Raw genomic sequence first — 22,477 nt, forward strand, 5'->3', positions numbered from 1 at the left:
TCTGACGTAGTTTTTGTTATGTGAATGGAACTCAATGAGTCCCAGTGCAAAATCACAGTCCCCCAAAACAGGATGTCCCGGACAATTGACAGGTATGTGCCACAAGCCCCCGGGTGGGTTACATGGACCACCAATTGGCAACCACTGAGTTAGCACATTCAGGCTTTTTACCACCAACCAAGACCTCATGTTTGCTCATACCTCGTATTTGGGAGCAGTTTACCTATGAGAGTGCCTTACCCCATTTATACCCACTCAGCCATTTCAATTGGTGGAACTGGCACTGTTTCAGGTACCACATTAATACTTGCTCCGCTTTGGAAGCACTTAATAAATAATAATAAATAACAACAACAACAACAACAACAACAATAATAATATATTTATACCCCGCCCATCTGGCTGGGTTTCCCCAGCCACTCTGGGCAGCTTCCAACAAAGATTAAAAATACATTAAAATATTTTAGTGTGGTAGCACCTCCATTTTAGAACTCCTTGCCTATTGCTATCAGGCAGGTGCCTGCACCATACTCTTTTCGGCACCTGCTATAAACACTTTTAGGTGGCGCTGTGGTGTAAACCACTGAGCCTTGGGCTTGCCGATCGGAAGGTCGGCGGTTCAAATCCCTGTGACGGGGTGAGCTTCCGTTGCTCAGTCCCTGCTCCTGCCAACCTAGCAGTCACGTCAAAGTGCAAGTAGATAAATAGGTACTGCTCCGGCAGGAAGGTAAATGGCGTTTCCATGCGCTGCTCTGGTTTCGCTAGAAGCGGCTGTCATGCTGGCCAGATGACCTGTAAAAACTGTCTGTGGACAAACGTCGGCTCCCTCGGCCAGTAAAGCGAGATGAGTGCTGCAACCCCAGAGTCGTTCGCGACTGGACTTAATTGTCAGGGGTCCTTTACCTTTACTTTTTACCTAGATATTTAGAAAGGTGGCAAGTTTTGTTTTTAATTTATTGATAATTTTAATTTTTTGAAAGTTTTAAATTACTGTTGTTAAATCCTTTTCATAATTTTTGTTGTTGTTTTGTAAACCACATTGTTTTGTTTTACAATCAAGCAGTGTATAAATTTTATGAGATAAATAAATCTGTTTTTGATTTATACTATAGCAAACTCAAGTTCATGGGAGAAAACCCACATCCCATCTGGCCCACAAACTGGACAGGCGGCAGGATGGGGCTGAGGCTTCCTCTGTCATGTTATTTATTCTGCCACATGTTCCTAAGGCTCCATTCCTCACATTTCTGCAGTGCAGGGATGGGGAACTTGTAACTCAATCCCCAGCAACTCCAAGGAGGGCTGAGAAATAAGACCTCTGGAAGACCACCACTAGTCTGCACAGGCGATAATGAGTTGGATGAGGGTAATGCTATCAATGGCTACTAGTCACAATGGCTACACTCTGCCTTCACAGTCGGAGACAGTAATATCAGCTGCTGGAAACCACAAAGTGCTGTCGAACTCATGTCCAGCCTTGTTACTCAACTCAGTAGAAGACAGATGATTACCTGATTGACTGAACCGATATCCTGCCCTTCCTACCAAAGGAGCCCCAGGTGACTTCCTATCTTCCTATGGCTTCCCATTTCTAGCATAAGTGAACTTGCTTGTTTTCATCCCTTCACTGGTGTTATGTGAACAATGGGTAAAATGACAGTGCTTGGGCTCATGTCTGGAGGAAGCATATCTCCTAAGTCTGGATGCTCTGAGATAAGGGTGCTGAGTCATTCACCCTCCCATCGGTACGTGTAGACATGGGTATAATAATATCTAGCTTTCATTATGTCTTGTGTATGTCCTCAGGTCCGTGTTCTGTCCTGATGCTGTCAGGGTCCAACTCTAAATCTGTGAGTCAAGAAAAGAGGCTGTGGGTTTCACATGGTGGTAGCACTAGCGGATTTAGCTGTACACGTTATCTTTACTTCAAAGCCCAGAAGAATTTGATATAGAAGATAGTACTGTTTCACTTTGCTTTGTATCTGGGGACTCTGTAAGCTGTTCTGCTGGGAGCAGGAAATCTCTGAAGACTCTGCTGAGGCTCCGTATGCTCTGCTGATACATCACATTGGACAAGGTGTGGTGAACTACCAAACTACCTCAAGGACCGCCTCTTCCCATATGAACCTACCCGGACCCTGAGATCATCCTCTGAGGCCCTTCTTCATGTGCCTCCTCCTCAAGAGGTCAGGAGGGTGGCAACACGAGAATGGGCCTTCTCTGCAGTGGCTCCCCGTCTGTGGAATGCTCTCCCCAGGGAAGTTCGCCTGGCACTTTCATTATACACCTTTAGGCGCCAGGCAAAAACTTTCCTTTTCAACCAGGCCTTTGTCTGACTTGATCTACATCCTATACCCTTTTTAAAAATGCTGGCTCTTTGAGTTTTTTTTACTGGGTTGTTGGTTTTGTTTTGATTTTATGTATTTGATATTTTATGTGAACCACTCTGAGACCTTCGGGTATAAGGCGGTATAGAAAATAAATAAATAAATGACTTGCACAAGTCACCAACATGTTTGTTATGCGGACTCCGGCTTTTCTCCCCACCCCACCCATTTGTCTAAATTTAGATGATAAGTTCCTTGGAGAAGGATACAACTTTTTTAATGATACCACTCAGTAAAGCAGTATTCATGGTGACCTTCAAACATTTTGGATTATGACTCCCATCAACTCCAGCCAGCACAACCATAGCCAAAACATCACTGGCAGTTTCTAAACAGAGGTTGGATTGCCACCTGCCAGGGATTTTTAAACTGTAAATCCTGCACTGCAAGGGGTTGGTTAGACCCTTGGGGTCCCTTCCAACTCTACAATTCTAGGATTCTATGATCTAGAGGTTAGGAAAAGGCTACTGTAAAGTGTCATATATTGACAGCACTACACAAGTACTTATCTGGGAAGCTCCTGAGGTGTTTTGGTTTTTTTTAAAAAAAAATACCTCAAACAGTGTGTTATCGATGTATTTTGTTCCACATCAACTGAAAGGTCCAGAAAGTCCTCATCTTTGCTGCTAACCTTGAAAAGAAAAAGAAAAAAAGAGGCAGGGTAAATGGAATAAAAATAAGCAAGTTTAGAAATGCTAACAACATAAGAAAAGTCTACTGGATCAGGCCACTGGTCCATCTAGTCCAGCATCCTACATTATTTAACCAATCTCTCTATTGTGAGGTATAGGTATGCCTTCATAAGTGCCAGATTTAATGTTTTCCAATCAAATGTTTTCGGCAATACTTTCCAATGGTCAAATCTCCCTTCTTTGCGACTGTAATAGCGGTTCCATAGAATCCTTACAACATTTTTTTTTTTTTGCTGTCCAATTCATTTGGCAGCTCGATCCAAATTTTTGTTTCCACTTTTGAAGTAAACCCAAGATGGAACTCAGGATGCTAAATGAATTTACTTATTAAATGACGAGGAACCAAATAGAACCCATATGGTCGCTAGGTTTTTGACTAATGTGCTATTTACAAAGAAGAGGAATGGTTCTCTTCCCATTTATGACAATGCAGAAAATAATTAAGACCTATTATTGGGGCGATAAAATAGGTGATAAATTAATTTTAACTTCTTTTTTAAAAAAAAAAAACTAGTTCAGTTGGACTACTCAGTTTGACTTAGATGGAAGGGTGTAAATGGGTTGTTTTAAAATTGGTTTCGTACTGTATTGTTTAAATTTGTTAAATTGTTTTACTCTGTGTATATTACGATGAATGAGTTTTGTGATGTGATATGGGCCACATGGCCGAAATAAACCTACCTACCTACCCTAGTCCAGCATCGTGTTCTCACACTGGCAAACCAAGTGTCTGTGGGAAATCTACAAACAGGATGTGAGCACAAAAGCACATCCCCCTCTTGCAGTTTCCGGCAACCGCTATTCAAAAGCATCACTGCTTCTGACAGTGGAGGCACAGCACAGCCACCATGGTTAGTAGTCATGTTTTAAGTTTAAGAAAGAAGAAATATTTAATACAGGCAACTTCTGGTTTAGGCATGTCGGAATAATGTGCAATCGCGCACACTGCCAAACCGATCACACACTGCCAAACCTGGAGGTAGCTCCCAAACACCACAAAAACGGCGTGCAAAGGAACAGAGTGTGGGCAAGTGGGCTTATGCAAGCTTCGCCAACGTATGCATAACCCCCACACAGAACGAGGATTGCCTGTACTCTAATGGAAGTATGAGTAGGGGTGGCCACAGAAGCAATGAAGAGTGGTAGGAAGGGGAGCACCAAACAGGAGTGCCCAAGAATCCTTGGCAATACTGCAGAGAATGATGGACACATCTCATTGATCTCATGCAGTCAAGCATCATTTGACACCCATCATCCTCTCGCAGTCGCACTCATAAATCAATACCACAGCTTATAATACAGATTCATATGCTATAGATCAGCTTCCCCCAACCTGATAGCCTCCAGATACTGACTGGGGCTGACGGAAGTTGTAATCTCAAACATCTGGAGGGCATTAGATGGCAGCTATGGATCACTGGCTTTCTATTAATGGGTTGCAACCCCCAAATTAGTCATGACCTAACCTCAATAGGGGCATACCAGTTCCACTAACGTTTTTTAATTAATTTTTTCATCCTTATTTTTTTAAAGAGATAAACAGAAAGCCAGGGAAGAAAGGAAGGCAAGGAAGAAACAGACAAAATTATGTGACATACCAGTAACTCCCCCTGCCCCCTGCAAATCCCAGGGATTGTAGTTTGCTGCATGTGCTAAGAATTCTGTTAAGACACCTCTCCCCTGCCCCCACACTACAATGCCTAGGGTTTTCCTACAGAGAAGGAATGACTGTCAAACTGGTATGTCTGCAGTGAGAAATACAGACAAGGAATAATTCAAAGATGCTAAAGAATCAATATTGAACCCCATGCTGCCTCTTACTGGAACGGCTCTCTTCATATACTGGGGAACATGTTGGATCAATTGCTAGACTTCAGCTCCCTTCATCCCTGACTAGTTCCCCTTCCCTGCTGTAATAACATGTAATATAACATGTTCAGAAGCTATTGTATTTTAAATCTGGTGCTCAAACAAACAAACAAACAATGAGGCTGGCTATTGCCCTCATGGCCTGATGTGGGCTTCCTAGAGGAATCTGTGTAGCCACAGTGGGAAGCTGCAAATGGGTTCCGGTCTAAGGTTCACATTGCTGGTTGGAGTTACAAGGTTTCAGGTCTGAAAAGGTTGAAGACTGCTGCACATAAGAGCATAAGAGGAGCTTGCTGGATCAGGCCAGGAACCCATCTAGTCCAGCATCCTATTCTCACAGTGGCCAGACAATGTTCTTGTGAGAAACCAGCAAGCAGGATCTAAGCACAAGAGCACAGTCCCCTCCTATGGTTTCCAGCAACTGGTATTCAGAAGCATTATTACCTCTAACTGTGAAGGTAGAGCACAGCCATCATGGCTAATAGCCATCAATAGGCCTCTCCTCCATGAAACTGTCTATTCCTCTTTTAAACCCATCCAGGCTGGTGACAATCACCGCCTCCTGTGTGAGTTTTAACTATGCACTGCATAAAAATACTTCCTTTTATGTGTCCCGAATCTTCCAGATAGCTGCTCAGCCTCTTCTCAAAATAAGGGGCAGTTGCAGGCTACATGTAGTTTCATCCACTCAGAACACCTCCCCGTATAAAATGACAAACTAAGCATAACACAATTTGTCCAATCAGCAATTCCATTGGTGCAAATGGAAGCCTTCTTTCCAGTGCAAAGGCACATGCAACTTCCCCCATCCAACCCAGACAGGGACTGCAGCTGGGCATGGTCAGGTTTAAAGCCCTACCCACTACCCCCTTGATTGGCTCTGAATTCAGCTCACCTGGGATTGCTATTTATATTTTAAAAAACAAACCATTCACACAACTGTTAATTGTGTGAATGGGGTTATATTTAGTTTGGCCTTTGGAAAGCCTTGCATTGGTGACAGGCAAGTGCCGCAGAACCGAATTTTCACAACCTGTGCCATGTTGGCTGAGAAGATCCCTTTAGAATGGAGCAGATATCAAAACCAATGCTATTTTTAAAGCACATTAAGTTTAAAAGCCCACACGAGATTCCCCCCTCTGCTTAGGACTTTACTTTTTCAAAATAGGTCAGGATCTAGAGAGCTATTTTAGGAGTCCCACGCATGTGCACACGCACACACACACACACACACACACACACACACACACACACACTGCTTTGGAAGCTCATCTCTTGTTTTCAAAGGCAATTCACCATATAGCAGAAGGGACTCTCTGAGAAACACATCCAAAGCAAGTCATGTAGTTCCTTGGATGCAGGACTTGCTGACTGACTGGATTTGTTCCAGGAAATGATGCAAATTAATGGCTGGCTGACTTAACTGGTTCCTATTTCAATCTTCTTCAAACTGAAATGCATCTTAAGAAGAGCCCTGCTGGATCAAGTGAAGTAGATTTTAACTTCAATCCTGTTTCCAATAGTGGTAAGGCAGATGTATGAAGAACGTCTATAGTACGATGGCAAAAACCAGCAAAACTGGTAACATATAGCTGTTCCATATAGCTGCCATGGCTTACAGCCATTTGTCTACTCCAGCCTTTGCCTGCCTGGTGCCCTTCCTGGTGCCCTCCAGATATTTTGAACTACAATTCCCATCAGGGTATCGGCTGCAGCTGATAGGAGCTGCAGTCCAAAACATCAACAAGGTATCAGGCTGTGGTGAAGGCTGCTCTACTCTACTCCTTCAGTCTATGGGGAACTCACCTTAAATCTACTCTGGTTATCTTAGACAGGTGATATCCACACCACACATTAAAGCACATGGCTTTCAGTTCCCAGAATCCTGGGAGCTGTGGTTTACCCTTAACAGCTTCTTTGCGGGGATCCATACACATGAAATATGCTTTAAATGTATGGTGTGGATTACCTTAGATTTCTTCCCCCCCCCCCCCAAAAAAAGTAGTCAGCATATTCATACCTTTTTATTTGACTCATTTTTCATTTCGTTAGCATACTACCCATGAAGCTGAATATACAAGGCCTTTGCAGGAATACCTAAGACGAGGCACCAATCACCTAGCTTGATGGTCTTGGTGTTAATGGGCTTCTGGAACCTGCTTTTTAAAAAATCACTCATCCTCCAAAGCTTCTGGAGTTATTTGATTGTTGAAGGTCTCTGTGTAGTTAATGGCCATCACAAAGAAAGTTTGCTTGACACTTTTCTTTTAATTTTTTTAGCTGCTGCTGCTGCTGCTGTGTTCCTTACTTTATTTAAACTGTGTTTTATTGGTTAGAAATAGCAATTGTTTTGTTTAAATGTTATTTGTATCCCATTATGGGATCCAGAATGAATGAAGAGCACTCTTAAAATGTAATAAAACAGGTAACACCAAAGTTATCACCACACTAGACACCCCAGCATCTACCACAGGGATGGAGAATGTTTTTCAGCCTGAGGGCCACATTCTACCTTCTGGGGGCCACAAGGCACTGGTGGGTGGTGCCAGAGGTGAAGCGGGCAAATAAACAGATGCAAATTTCTAGCATTCATTAGGCAAGCGTGCTAGGACACATTCTAGCAAAGCAAAAACACTCAAGGATGATGAGAAGCAAGTCTGGTAATGGATGTGGCCTAGGAAGAGTTCTAAGGACCAGATGGAGAAGTATGGAGGGCCAGATTTGCCCCTCCTCCCCCGATGAGGTTCTTCACCCTTGATCTAATACTTACTGATACATCACACTTCTTGCAAAACTGCTTTCCTACATCATTGCGGGACCTTGTGCCCCTTCTGTCTGGCATCCCATAACAGAGTAAATTATTGCAAATAACACACAATAAAAGCTCCACCTCTGTGATTGTGAGGAATCAAGAAGTGAAAAACAGGCATGCACAGGAGGTGGTAGCATAAGTCTGAATCACACCTCACCAAGGGAGAGTGGTCACTGGGTGACTTTAGTCCAGTTATAGTCTCTCAGCCTAATCTACCAGGGTTGTTGTGAGGAAAGAACTGGGAAGGGGAACCACGTATACCACCTTGAGCTCATTGGAGGAAAGGCAGGACAGAAATGAACGAAAAGAAAAGAAAAGAAAAGAAAAGAAAAGAAAAGAAGAAGTCATACTCTGAGTAGGCCCACTGAAATCAATGGACCAACATACTCTAATGGCTTATTGTTGGATAAGGAAGAGCTTTGGGGGATTTAAAGAACAACAACATACAGCTTCACAGTTAAGACATCTGGTTTCATTGGTTAGTGTCCCCTGGAAGATTTCATGGACCCATGTGAGGTCCACCTTCTCCCCTTTGTGACTCTCAATGCTTCTGTTCTGCAGCTTGCCATTTTGCTTTTCCTGCTTCCTCTCATCTTGTAGCAAGTCAGCAATCGTGTTCAGCAGGTAGTTCAGGAACTCGTGTGCGTCCTGTTGCATGTAGTTGTCGAAGAGTTCTGGCAATGAAGATGTGCAAGACAAACAAAAGGAAGGGCGATTAAAATGCTGTTAGGCCACTCGCAGCATACAGTTTCAGTAACTTCCAAGATGAAGTATGATGGGGCGGAAGGGGGTGAAATGCACTGCATAATACTGTTCCTCTTAATCGTGCCACATGATATTGGTGCTCCACTCTGCCTCATTAAGTGTGGAGAGTTATTTAGAGACCAACAATGGACACAAGGCTTAGGTAAGACACAGCTGACTGGCTGAGGCACAGAGCGCTTTTAAACTAAGCTGGATTGATTGCTGCATGTATTTTTATACACATGTATTAGATCTAGCAGAGAAAGTGCGGATCTCCTATGGAGATTCCCAGTACTAAGGCATATAAAGCCTTAAAGAACTTAGAAGCAGGATACCTAGCATACCACTTCCCTTCAAACATTCCTGGCCAATGGATAAGATCTTCAGACAAAGCCTTGCTGGCTATACTGAAGCCCCTGGGATGCTGCCCCGTGACATCTAGGGAGTGGGTCTTCTTAGTATGGGCACCAACCTTCTGGACACCCTCCCAAGGGTAGAAGGTGGTAGAAACAGTAGTTACTTTTAAATGCCTCTTGAAAACACACTCCCCTGTTTCAGCATTCAATATCCAGGCTGTATCCTATTGTTCACAAAATTAGTAAAAGGGAACAAAGAATTAGAAGCTGCTATCTGTTGGCTGTTGTCTCTCAATTTAGTTAATTTTGGCATCACTTTAATTTTCCAGACTTCCATTAACCCTCTTTCAACACTGGATATGTACATTCATGCCATCCCTTCAGGATCGTAAATTCCAGCACTTGTCAACAAGTGCCATATCAGCAACTAATTTCCCATCTCAAATATCCAGGTAATGGGCAGGATCCAGGCTAAAGCAGCTGTACTCAAGTCCCATTTATTTCAATGGGGACTAAGCCATGGCCATCTTGTCCCATTGATCTCAGGAGGATCTAAATTATAAATAGTTATAAACAGTTCTAACTTATGTTTTATTGTGGGTGTGCATTGCAGTGAATTGGTGAGTAGCATCTTCTTTCCTGCAGTGAGATCAGGGCCCCAACAAACCTCACATCACTCTGCTGTTTTTGGCCTTTTCTGTCCCATACATGTCCCATGCTTTCTTATACTTTTCTTTTTGTTATTGTAAATTGTTTTAAACTGTTCTTACAATTGTGCTTAAATATTGTAACCTGCTCTGGGACAATAAGATGAAGGACGGGTACTCAACAACAACAACAACAACAACAACAACAACAACTTGTTTGTTTGTTTGTTGCATTTATCTAACACCTTTTTCTCTAAGGAGCTCAAGGTGGCATACGTGACTCTCTCCTCGTTGTTTAATCGCCACAACAACCCTGAGAGGTAGGTTTGGCTGAGAGGCAGTGACTGGCCCAAGGTCACCTAGTGAGCTTCATGGTCAAATAAGGATTCGAACTCTGGTCTCCCAGGTCCCAGTTCAACACTCACGTCTCCATGTTCCTCTAGGAAGCAGCTCCCACGCCACTAAAGTACAGATACCAAACGTCCCCGTTTCCTGGGGACAGTCCCCAGATTTACACATCAGTCACCATACAAAATCCATTGAAGTTGAAAAGTGTCCCCGGATTCATTCAAAAAAATCTGGTATCCTTACACTAAAGTAACACCTGAAGGGCCCCCAAGGATGCATAACACTGAAGTGGGCATGGAGATTTAAGAAGTCTAGTTACCGTTTTCTTTCCGCAGCTGGGAAATAAATTTCTTGGGAGGGATGACCCCCACCTTCTTCTTTTGTGTGGTGATGCTGTTGAAAAGGTCTGAGAGGCATGTCAAAAGGCTTTCCTTTTTGCACGGCTGGACCTTGTAGGCCAAAACCTTTTCTCGAAACGGACGACAAAAGTAAAGTGCCTGCAGAACAGAGTTGCAGTAGCAGGTATTGCCAAACTGAATGAAATAAAGCGGGGGGGGGGGAGAGAAAAAACAATGAATTTTTATTCAAGGTCTTCTGGGGGGGGGGGGCAAAAAGTACCTGAACTAGCTGCAGTGAAAGGGCCTGAGGGAAATAAACAAAGTATGACAGAGGCTGACTGCACAATGCATGTGATTTCATGAAATGGGATGGAGGCAAGTTTTAAATTATCTGTTTACCGTATTGGCCCGAAAATAAGCTGCACTTTCCCCCAAATTCTGACTGTGAAAAGTTAAAGTGCAGCTTATATTCAGAACCAAGCACTGCACTCCCAGCTCCTGGCACTACCACCCTGAATGGGGGATGGGGGGCAGCTGCTCTCCATTCAGCGCAGTAGTGCCAGGAGGCGGGCACGCTCGAAACCACGGCTCGAAAGCCACAGCTCCCCCTCCTTCCCTCCCTGGCTTGCTGTAAAACAGCAAAGCAGGAGCCGCTTACGGCAAGCCGGGGGTCCCCCTCCCAGCCTCCCTCCCTCCCTGGCTCGCCGTAAGCGGGGAGGGAGAGAGGGGGACGGATGGAGGCCATGGCTCCTGAGAGGACGAGCTGCACAGCTTTGCCAGTGCCCCAGCAAAGCGGCATAGCTCCCCCCTACCCCTGATGGCTTGGGGTACTTGGGAGTCGCGGGGGTGGGGTACAGAGGCGTTGGAAAGGGGGCGGACCACCCCAGGGGTCATCACTGAGGGGGTGACATTCAGCATCCACCCGCGGCTCCCAAGCCTACCCCGAGCTGTCAATTTGAGGGGGGGGGGGGTTGACAAGAAAATTTTCACACCGAGTACCACCTGGGTTTGCTACGCCTCTGGGAGGTAGTGCCAGGAGGAGGGCCACACCCACAAATAATCCTTGAATTTTAAAGGTGCAGCTTATTTGTGGATGCGGCTTATATTCAGGCCAATACGGTATTATAACTGTATGGCTGCCCCATTCTCAGGTAGTGAAATGGGAAGGGGGGGGTTAGGGTCACCCATCTTAGAAGAAATTTCGCATAAGCTCAAAGTGTCCAGAGGCCAAGATCGCTTCTTTGCCATTTAGTCAAAGATACATTGCTTGATTTTAAAAAGCCTCAAAGTGGTTTACAAAAAAAGATAATAATAATTTATTATTTATACCCAGCCCATCTGGCTGGGTTTCCCCAGCCACTCTGGGTGGCTCCCAGCCGAATACAGTGGTACCTCAGGTTACATATGCTTCAGGTTAAGAACTCTGCTAACCCAGAAATAATGCTTCAGGTTAAGAACTTTGCTTCAGTATGAGAACAGAAATTGTGCTCTGGTGGCGCAGCAGCACCGGGAGGCCCCATTAGCTAAAGTGGTGCTTCAGGTTAAGAACAGTTTCAGGTTAAGAACGGACCTCCGGAACAAATTAAGTTCTTAACCTGAGGTACCACTGTATTAAAAACACAATATAGCATTAAACATTAAAAAATTCCCTAAACAGGGCTGCCTTCAGATGTCTATTAAAAGTAAGATAGTTGTTTATTTCCTTAACATCTGATGGGAGGTCATTCCACAGGGCAGGCGCCACTACCGAGAAGGCCCTCTGCCTGGTCCCCTGCAACCTCACTTCTTGCCATGAGGGAACCATCAGAAGGCCCTCGGCACTGGACCTCAGTGACCGGGCTGAACGATGGGGGTGGAGACACTCCTTCAGGTATACAGGACCAAGGCCAGTTTAAAACTGTAAGACCAAGAAAAATTCAGAACCCTACTTTAAAACATACAAAAGTTAAAATACTAAAACAGATTAATATTACTTCAACCTTCTAAGCATCTGGGTAGGCTTGCCTAAACAATAATGTTTTTAGGAGGTGCTGAAATTAATACAGTGAAGGTGCTGCATGATCTTGATAGGCAAGAAGATCTAAAGAGTAAGTGCTGCCACACTAAATGACCAAGTTCTTACAAATGTGGAACAGAGAGAGAGCAGCTCAGGATTGTCAGGAACCATGAATCTATGCAAGTGTCTAGATTCAGTGCAGTCCAATGATAGGTTTTTAAATCTTCTTTTAGAGGCCAAATCCCTGAAAGCATAGTGAACCTCCCAAAGCGGGCCCGTATAACATCAGAGGTCGAGGGCCAGGTAGCCCAACTGAAACAGGGGAAACCCCCAGGTGTAGACTTAATACCTGCAGAGGCCATCAAAAATAACTTGGACTTTTGGACCCCTACCATAGCCTCACTTTTCATCGGCACAGACACCTATGGACATATCCCCAAAGACTGGGGACTCTCAATCGTTGTCCCAATATATAAAAAAGGCAAGAAAGATGATCCTGCCAACTACAGACCAATCAGTCTCCTTAACATAATAAGTAAACTGTATGCAAGACACCTGCAATGGAAATTTCAAGACTGCTACAACAAGAAAATATACTTGCAGATGAACACGCAGGATTCAGAGAAGGACGCTCGACCATTGACCAATGCTTAGTTCTCCAACACCTAATAGAGAAGTACTCATCTAGTAATACTGCCCCACATTCATCAGGAAGCAGAAAAGCCCACGGTGACTACGTTGCAGCGAATGCCCAGAGAAGCGCAAATGGTATCCTCAAGTACTTCAGGATCAAAGGTGGACACTATATACCTGCAGCGCTCAAATTGTTTGAGGCTAAATTGATTGCACAGCTGTTATATGGTGCCCCTCCACCAATTGCGCACCACTAGAATTGGTACAATCCAAATTCTTAAGATCTGCTCTACGAGTGCCTAAACACAACTCCAATGCTACCATACATCTTGAAACTGGATCCATAATAATCGAGGCCAGAGTGTGGCTCGCCACTCTTAATTACTAGTTGAGACTATCTTTCTTCCTGAGCGGCCTTGGTCCCCTCACTATTAAGGATGATTTCCAATCGACATGGAAACGAGCAGTGATAAATATAACAACTAATCTAGGCTTCAACACACAGTTTTTACTTGACATGGGGCCTGAACAAGCTAAAAGAAACATTAAACAGCATGTGGAAGACACAGAACGCCAAGCAGACCTAGCCAGGCCCCCAAAAGTTCTAATCAGTGAAACCAGAAGATACCTCACCTCCCAAATGCCATATATAACCAACCTTGAAATCTCAAAACAGCGAAGGACTTTCACTCAGGCCTGTTGTCAGGCCCCTCCCCTCAGCCATTCAGGAAGGCAGTTATAGGAAAACACCATACGAGAAGAGGAAATGCCCATGGGATTCTGGGCAGCAGGAAACAACGGAACATGCCTTTTTCCATTTCCAGTACTATGTAGACATATGAGCCAGGTTTATCCTGCCTATCCTGCAAAAATTTCCAGGGCGCACAGAACAACTCAACATCTCCCTACTACTCCAGGATGAAAACCCAGATGTTACATACTCAGTTGCTAGATTTTGTGGAAATTGTGACAACTTACTTTTAAAAAAAAGTTTTTCTTTATCCCCAACCCACCCCTGAAACCGGTTCATTATTAAAATTCAATAAAAAGATATTTTGAAAAACGTGAGGGGAGTTGGAGGGGAAAGGCAGCTTTGCTGTTTGGCAGCCAATGTTCTTGCTACCTATTATTCCCCTTCCTGAATGCCCCTTGGAACAAATGCTACATGATTGTGTAACACTGTTCCAAGAATTTTTTTGGGGGGGGGGGAATGAAGTGTGGGTAGTAGCTCCCATAATGAAACCAGCAACAACAGAAAAGGTAAAGGGTGCAGCTGTGTGTGTAGCTTCAACCCCCTCCACAATTTCAAACCAAGAATTCTCAAGAGAACTTTTGGCTCAGGTCTAAAATTAGATACAGTATCCTGTGATCTTGAAAATAGTTCCATAACAGTTGAGCAAGTGGGGAATAAACATTTTTACTAGCATCAGAATGGCTAACCTGATTGCACAGATTGTGGCAAAGCACCCAGCTTGTGTGCAGAAGGTCACAGGTCACAATCTCTTCTCTCTCACCAGTTGAAGGAGGTAGAATAACAGAATCACAGAACTGGACGGGAACCCAAGGTCAACTAGTCAAATCCCCCGAAGGGGCAGGAAAATAGGAGAGCCCTGCTAGCCACTGTAGAAGCAACTGCTGGCTAAATGGACTTATGGCCTGACTGAATAATTCAGTCTCATATGCACACTCTCAAAGGAGGAGGAGAACTCGGAAATAAATCGCACATACCATGGAAACAAAATCATTGGTGCAACATTTTAAACTGCTAGCTCTGTTAAACAAGTTGTGTTTCCCGTTTTGGTCAGCCTTCCTCAACCTCATCCTGATACACTTATAAGATCTGGAACGAGGAATTCTAGCGTAACTGGCAGAGGCCTGGGTGAACACAACCCCTCCCCCTTCTTGTAAAGCTTTGTGATGTGGTTTGGCAGAGAAGGAAAAAAAACAATTGTCCTGCTAGATGCCACTCAAGAGGGAGCAGTCGCAATGCTCTTGCCGTGGGTTAAGTCTAGTAAGCAGCTAGCTGGCTTGTGGGGAGGGCAAAGATTGTGGTTTCTGGCACACAGTGGTGCCGCTGAGAATACCCACCTCTCACCCCAAAACATGAAGCTGATATGATTGCTCCAAATAATCAAGCAGGCTGAGGTTTTCCCTCTGGGTCAGCTTATAGTGGGGATAGGTGGGTGGGATACAATTCAAAATTGCTGGTGTTTGACAGGGAAAGATGCCTTTGGGGGCAAAATGAGACATCCAGTTCACATTTCCTGTTTACAAGGATATATTGGCAATGTGCCGGATATAGCTAGAAGCAGCTGTTTTGCATCTGTCACATTTGAAGGCTGTCTCATTTCATGGAAAAAAAGGAGGATAGGGGCTGATGAGATACAGAATCTAGCAAGGAAGGATGCATCCTGGAGTGCTTGACCCTCAAGGCACTGAAGAATTAGATCCCTTTCTACATTAAAAGAAGTCAGCTCGCTAGTTGTAAGAACTCTGCATAGAGCACTTTCATCCCTCCCCCAAAGACACTGCCAAATTTGTCACAGCACGATGGTTCTTCACATCATCTGCTGGGCCAAGCTGAAGGAGGCCCCAACTGGAAAAACTCCACTGGACAACACTCCAAGGACACAATAGTGGTGGAAAAATAATGTTTGCCACCATCCCTGCAACAGAAAAGGTCTAAGGCCAACAGCTCATCACAGAACCATCAGCTGCCTTAGAGAACTGTTGGGGCAGTTCCTATCCTACGGCTGCTGAAGACCTGCATGCTCCAACAGAAATGAAGGACCACAGGCCAGGGAGCACACATATCACCAGCTCCCAGTTGGTGCGAGAGGCCTCTGTGGGTCTTTGTTTTATATCATGTATTTGTTTTAGTGTTTTAATATTGTGAACTGCCTTAGTTGCCTTAGAAGAAAGGTGATATGTAAAAACAACAACATACCACCGATCCTCCCCTCCATTGTCCCTGCTGGTAATAAGTGCTCTGAATGGACATAGCCAGGGGGTGGGGGGATCAAGTAAAAATAGAAATATTTACCTAACTGACCAATCACGTTGGTTCTCTCCCCCCCCCGCCCCTTCCTAACAAAAATCCTGGCTACGCCCATGGTGCTCTGTGAATCCTGCTACAGCTTCCCTGCCAATCTGCTGTTTTATAATTAGGGGACCCTGGGAAAAAGTGAAAACTGCGGCATTTCTGTACGTGCTGAATGAAAAACTCTAACTTACTAGATCATGCAGCCAAATAATGTGTGCAAAATGTATTTCATTTAATTAATTAATTAATTAATTCTGCCTGGAGTGATCTTGTTGTTGCATGATTTTCTAGTTGTGGCATCCGAATTTTCAACCTCCAATAAGGGTCCTAGAGATATAAAAGCATGCAACCCCAATGGAAGATTCACGCTACCCAGTGTTAGGCCAACATATCCACCCTGCCCAACACTAGACATTTGTGCAGGGCCCATACATAGAGTGCACAGGTCCAATAAAGCCCCTCAAACTTGGGAAGACGGGGGGGGGGGGATATCTACAATTGCCCAGTCATTACTAGCAATGAAGAAGTTTTCGTAAATTGACAGAAATAAGGAGCTGGTTCTTTCAGACTGTCAGTGTAATACAAATAGAAAGGCATGCCAATAAAAGTGTTTGTGGGCTACTTAACTTATTTAGAACCTTTCTTTTCTTGTTTTTCACGTCTGAAGGCTTTCCAAACAGCTAACAGTAATTCAAAAGCACACAAAGACAACAATAAAAGTACAGCACCTAATGTTCTATAGCATCAAGCAAACTAAAGAACATAAATATCTAAAAGGTCATAAACAGGCTTTCACATGACGCAGAAAAGACATCACTCCTGTTGCCAGGCAAGCCTTCCTGATTCCAAGACTGGGGAATCACAACTCATAAGGCCCTGTCATGGTTCAACTCTGAAGGTCAACACCAAGGGTGATAATAATACCTAGGTGTGTGTATACCCCTGTATATAAGACTATTTTGGGGGACTACAATTTTAGAAAATGGGAGGAGATGGCTAGAGTTGTTGAGCTTCTTTTGGGGGGATTGACCAAAGTTATTGAGCTTTTTTTGGAGGGGGTATGCCAATAATCACTCACCCAACTGACAAACACTACCAATTGCATGTGCCACAGAACACACCAAGCGTATGCTGGCTCACCACCAGAAGCCAGCAACCACATGCCCACTTGCCACAGCAGCAGCCAATCCACAGCAGCCCTTGATGCAAACAAACATAACCCATCCAATTTACACAGCAACAGCTAATCCAAAGCAGCTAATTCCATAGAGGTCCATTATTACTTATTTGTTAAGCAATTTGAAGACAGAATCATTCACATCCACAGTGACTTGGATGCCACTTTGTTTGCAGAATTGCCAGTGAATATGCTCAGAGCATTGCCTAGTCATGTACTGTTGAATAAGTTTCAGTCTTGAAACCTAGACACAGATAAATTGCCTGGAGCAGTGTGGATCACCTCTCCTGCTTGCTAGATCAGACCAAAAGCCTATCTAGTCCAGCACAAAATCAACCTCCTACCCAAAAGGAGAAAATACACAGGTACATGGATTGAATGATCCCCAGGGTCCCTTCCAACCAGTGGTAGAAACTGACATAAGAAAGCTAGGACCTAAATGGCACCTTAAACCTAGGTTATGGGAGCAACAACGGAATGTCTAGGCACACTTTTATAATGAGAATACAAAGCTGAAAATGAATGAACTGCAGCTAAAATAAAATGTTCATTTTTCGCAAGGTCTAATCCTTCCCCTGCCCACTCCCTAATATTCTTTAGAGGGTCTCTTCTCTAGTCTTCAGAGAGTAGCTGGAAGTGGGGAGGCAGAAAAAGGCCCTCATTTCCTTCCACTCTGCAGTTTTAATCTGAAATCTTAGGTGCAGTATTGCACCCAGAGCTCAGAAACTGCTCACGCTAATGAAATTCCGTGTCACAAAATGCGCCTAGAACAATGGGAGTTTCGAACACTGCTTCTAAACCTACAGTTCTATGATTCTACTATATGTCTTACCTCTTTATTTCTCTGCTACAGGGCTCATAGCTTCAGAGAGGCAATTTAAATTAGGATAACATCAAAATAGGAAAAGGTTAAATACCTCCCCTAACACTAATGCACTGATCAAAACTGGAGTGCTCTGCACCTGCTTCAAAATGAAACTGATTTGTAAAAATGTTACTTGGAAAAAATACGAGAGAGAGACATTGTACGTACTTTTGTGAATCAAGAAAATCTTTAATAAAAAACATGATTTTTTTAAAAAAGTCGAATGTTTAGCATTTGCTTAAATCCTGAAGATTCATGATGATATCTCCCATGCTACATCTCAGAAGCAGCCAAATAGGCAACAAAGAAGCAGGCAAAAACATCAGCTTGCTCTAGAGCACTTGAGAGACCTGCAAGAAAGCTTTAGCCTTAGAGCTTAAAACCTGGCTGTAAAGGGAAAAAGTTGTCACGGTGATGGGCTCTCGCTGCCATCCCACATGTGTCTATGATGATAACAAGTGGAAATGCAGCCTTTAAAACTTGGCACCCTTCCAGGAAATAATGCCTGCCTTTCAAATCATTACAAAACATGACGGAGCAACTGTAAGGATAATAAAATAGTAGGACTGAAGAAGAAGCTCCTACTGACCAAGAAAGGCAGGAGGAGGAGCAAAAAAACTACTGCAGGAAATATGTCAAACATTTGTCCATGTGAATGCTGTGGGTGGTAAGAGGCATTTTTGGGGATCCTCTTCCTGCTATCCTGCTATTTGTATTGTAACCAAAGCTTGCCTTCCATCTTCCCCAATGTCAAGGTTCTGGAATGGCTGTTGACTACCCCTGAGGGACGACAAGCCAGCTTGTAAAGTTGTTTCACACCTTAAACTGTTGTCACAAAACATGCCACCAGTTTCATCAATTTGACATGACAACTGAACAAAAGTTTTGAAGTCTACACTACGCCTTTGAGGGAATACTTAATCAAGTTATCCTTGCATGGAATGCTCTTTCCTCTCCCATGCCAAAACAACATCCATCAGTTGCTTCTGACTCCTTGCAAAGATGTATACTTCTGCCAAGGTTTCCACTGACCCATAAGGTTAGATTCTGCTATTATTGAAATTCTATTTTTATCTGTGCAATATTGCTTTAATGGTTTCTATGTCACATATCTGTTTTAGTGATACTGTCTTACTGTTTTTATGTTATACATTTGGATACATCTTACAGATTATTAAGTATTAAGCAGTTGAAAAAAGACTTTTAAATACATAAAAATACTTGGGAGGCAGCCATAGGTCAAGACTACCTCAATAAGAGGTCCAATTTGGACAATTTCCTCAAACCGTGCCACCTGCCAATCAAATAACATCACATCAGCTGATGGGCAGGAGAGTGGTTCTGAATTCTGCATTGTTGTGGTTGCCTTTTCCCAGCAAGATTTAATCCCCACTTAACAGCTGACAGGTGAGTGGTTAAATCCTGCTCAGTCTGGCCTCTGACTGATTCAACATTCTACAGCCATTTAAGTGTGTTTTGGGAGGGTATTATTTGCCGCAAAAGGAAAGGAACAGATATTTAAAAACCGACTCTCTTTAGTTTGCTTTTTTGAAGCTCATAAAATAAATATAGATAAAAAGATGGAGCTTGCACATCATAGGGTGCTAATTTAAGCCTCTTTCAATTTTGTATCAGTAGCAGCACCCACAGACTGAAGCTGCTCAGGAACAAATACTTTTCATTTTAGAATGAAGTAAGATGGTATTATTGAATACAAACCCACACAAAGCTACTCACATTGACCAAGCCAAAGTAATGTTCATCCACAGGAAACTGTTCTAGACCAATCTCTTTCTCCAAAGCAGAGGCACTGGCGCCCTGGAAGAAGACAAAGGAAAGGAGTAGGGAAAAAAGGCTTACATCATTTGCATCTCTAAGCAATGAGAAATTACTAATTAATACACACAGAGATATAGAATATTCTGTTGTTATATGGGGTTCCCAGTAGTCTCTCAAATGGGGTGATCTTGTCTACAGCTTTCTAGTTCTGCAAATGCTGCAGACCTCAGATGTTCTTAGACCATGTGCTGAATTGCGATTAAAATGCCCTTAAGATCTACTGAACAGGGCAGGTATATATGCCATCATAGATGCAAAGTCAAAGCAACATCTACAGGTGAAACTAAAAAAATTAGAATATCGTGAAAAAGTCCATTTATGTAACCAATAGTTTTCATTAGCTACTGGAGTTTAATATATGAGATAGACTCATTACATGCAAAGCGAGATATGTCAAGCCTTTGCTTGTTATAATTGTGGTGATTATGGCGCACAGCTGATGAAAACCCCAAAGTTGAAATTGTTAATTTGGGGTTTTCATCAGCTGTACGCCATAATCATCACAATTATAGCAAATAAAGGCTTGACATATCTCGCTTTGCATGTCATGAGTCTATCTCATATATTAGTTTCACCTTTTAAGTTGAATTACTGAAAGAAATGAACCTTTCCACGATATTCTATTTTTTCGAGTTTCACCTGTATGTCCATATGAATGTATGTATGTAGGCCTATATTGCAACCTTTCACAAGGATCTCAAGGCAGCATACATGAGGTAGGAAAGGCTGACAAATAGTGACTGGCTCAAGATGATCCACAGAGGAATATCATCATCATCATCATCTCACCTTTTTTGCAGACTGGGTGTCAAGGAAGCTTACATAAATTTTAAAAACACAGATAAAATACAAAAAAACTAAAAGAGAATCCTATAAAAGAGAATCATCAAGAAGTAAGTAAACTCCACTACCTAAAACAGTATAAAAACAGATCTATTAAAATACAAAGAATAAAAAGCACAGCACAGAGTACTTTCCTTAAAAATCAGTCAGCTCCAAAAGGCCAATCAGAATAAAACAGTATTCACCTGCCAGCAGAAGGACACCAAAGAGGAAGTCAGTCTAGATTATCTAGAATGGTAGTTCCAAAGTCTGGGAGCAACCATTGAGAAGGCCCTCTCATGGTTAAGCGGAAATCTTAGCTTGGTCTCAACAAGAACTTTGCACCAATATGGGCACTTTTCCCCAAAAGGTACTGAAACAGAAGGGTTTCCTGTAACCCAAAAGGCTAATGGAAGACTGTGTCTTTACACAAAGTGCCTCCGAACCCTGCCAATTTAATAGAATTGTCTGTAAAGCAATTTAGGTAATGGAGAGACTCTTCATATACATTTTTTTTCCAAATGGGAGAAAGGGGGAGTAATGCACTCTTATATAGGAAAATAAGATGCTGCCTAATATCTAGTTAGACCATCTAACTCAACACTGTCTACAACAAGCTTCCCCAATCCGATACCTTCCAGATGTTTGGGCCTACAATTCCCATCACCCCTAATTATTGACCATGCTGACTAGGGCAAATGGGACTTGCAGTCCAAGACATCTGGAGGACACAAGGTTAGAGAAGTCTGCTCTACACTGATTGGGGGTAGCTCTTCAAGGTTTCAGACTGGAATCTCCTATTTGGAAATGTCAGGAACTGAACCTAGGGAAGAAGGAGTGATGTCTCATGAGCTAAATGGAAGCATGCTCTGACCCTCATCACAAGTGTAACTCCCCTAACCATGCTAAAACAACAGGAGTCACCAAACTTTTCACATCTTTGTTGGGACTACCTTGGGGGCTATTGCTCATATTGTTCAGGTACTTGTCCCACTTGGAAGACTGCTACTGTGACCAAACAAGGCCTCCAATATGACTGCCAAGGCAGGAAACCAAGAAAGCCAGAGGGAGAAAGCCTTGTGGCATTGATATAAAAGGAATTTGCAGCACAGTATTTCCAGCAACTTAAGGGCTTCTCAGAAGAGCTGGCTTAATGCTTAAAATATTTAAGAAATCAAACTAACTGCCTTCAAATCATTTTTGCAAGAAGTTAAACAACTGTGTCAGAGGACCTTGACTTTAGAATTCACCTATCTGATCAACTCCAGCAACTCAAGGTTGCAAACTTTGATCTTCTACTCAGTATCTCCAATTTGAAGAACAGGAAGCAAAGGAAGAATCTTTGTTCTCCCCACTTCATTGCTCCTTCTGGCCTTGCATTAACATCCTTTGTTCAGTCCTACAGAGTAAAGGCCACTTTCTAGATTATTCACGCAAGCTGGTCTCATGTAAAGATTTTTATTACAACTGATCACCTATTATACATCAAAAACTGTCAACAAAATTTACTATGCCTAAATTTAAATGCCTGCCTTAAGAGCAAAATATCAAGGATATAGAGGTGACTTGTGCACAGATAGACTATGTGATTTCAACTTTATGCAGTTGAAGCCTGGCTAGTTGAAATCACACAAATTAAATGCACAGACAGCTTGCTTAAAAGCTCTTTCTGCAAGAGGTTTTCTTCAGTAAGTATGAGAGCTTATAACAGTCATCATACACCAGTAAGTGCTATACGGTGCTTTTTACACGCCATTTTCCAGTTTTTTAAAAGGTTGTTTTGACTATACAGGATTTCAGCCTTACATGCTATCCCAAAGCATAAGATGCCAGTCGTCTGTATACAATGCTCCGAGGAGGGATGTTCACTTGTTGCAAATTTACATGCAGTGTGGGAGACAGCTTTGAA

At 43.1% G+C, this 22,477-nt stretch overlaps 1 protein-coding gene across 4 annotated transcripts in view; it reads right to left on the reverse strand.

Annotated features, from left to right (window-relative positions):
• LOC117039987 (ubiquitin carboxyl-terminal hydrolase 12-like) overlaps positions 1-22,477 on the reverse strand; it is a 47,771-nt gene that overhangs the window by 12,607 nt on the left and 12,687 nt on the right. For 3 of the 4 annotated variants that reach the window (XM_033137476.1, XM_033137475.1, XM_033137474.1), the window contains exons 2-5: positions 19,645-19,725; positions 10,175-10,388; positions 8,208-8,434; positions 2,942-3,018 (exon numbers count right to left, since the gene is read on the reverse strand). In XM_033137476.1, the coding sequence (XP_032993367.1) occupies positions 2,942-3,018; positions 8,208-8,434; positions 10,175-10,388; positions 19,645-19,725 (599 nt within the window). The remainder of the gene's footprint in view (positions 1-2,941; positions 3,019-8,207; positions 8,435-10,174; positions 10,389-19,644; positions 19,726-22,477) is intronic. The other variant, XM_033137478.1, reaches the window with a different exon arrangement.

This window comes from Lacerta agilis, chromosome Z (genome assembly GCF_009819535.1).
Source record: "Lacerta agilis isolate rLacAgi1 chromosome Z, rLacAgi1.pri, whole genome shotgun sequence".
Taxonomy (NCBI): domain Eukaryota; kingdom Metazoa; phylum Chordata; class Lepidosauria; order Squamata; family Lacertidae; genus Lacerta; species Lacerta agilis.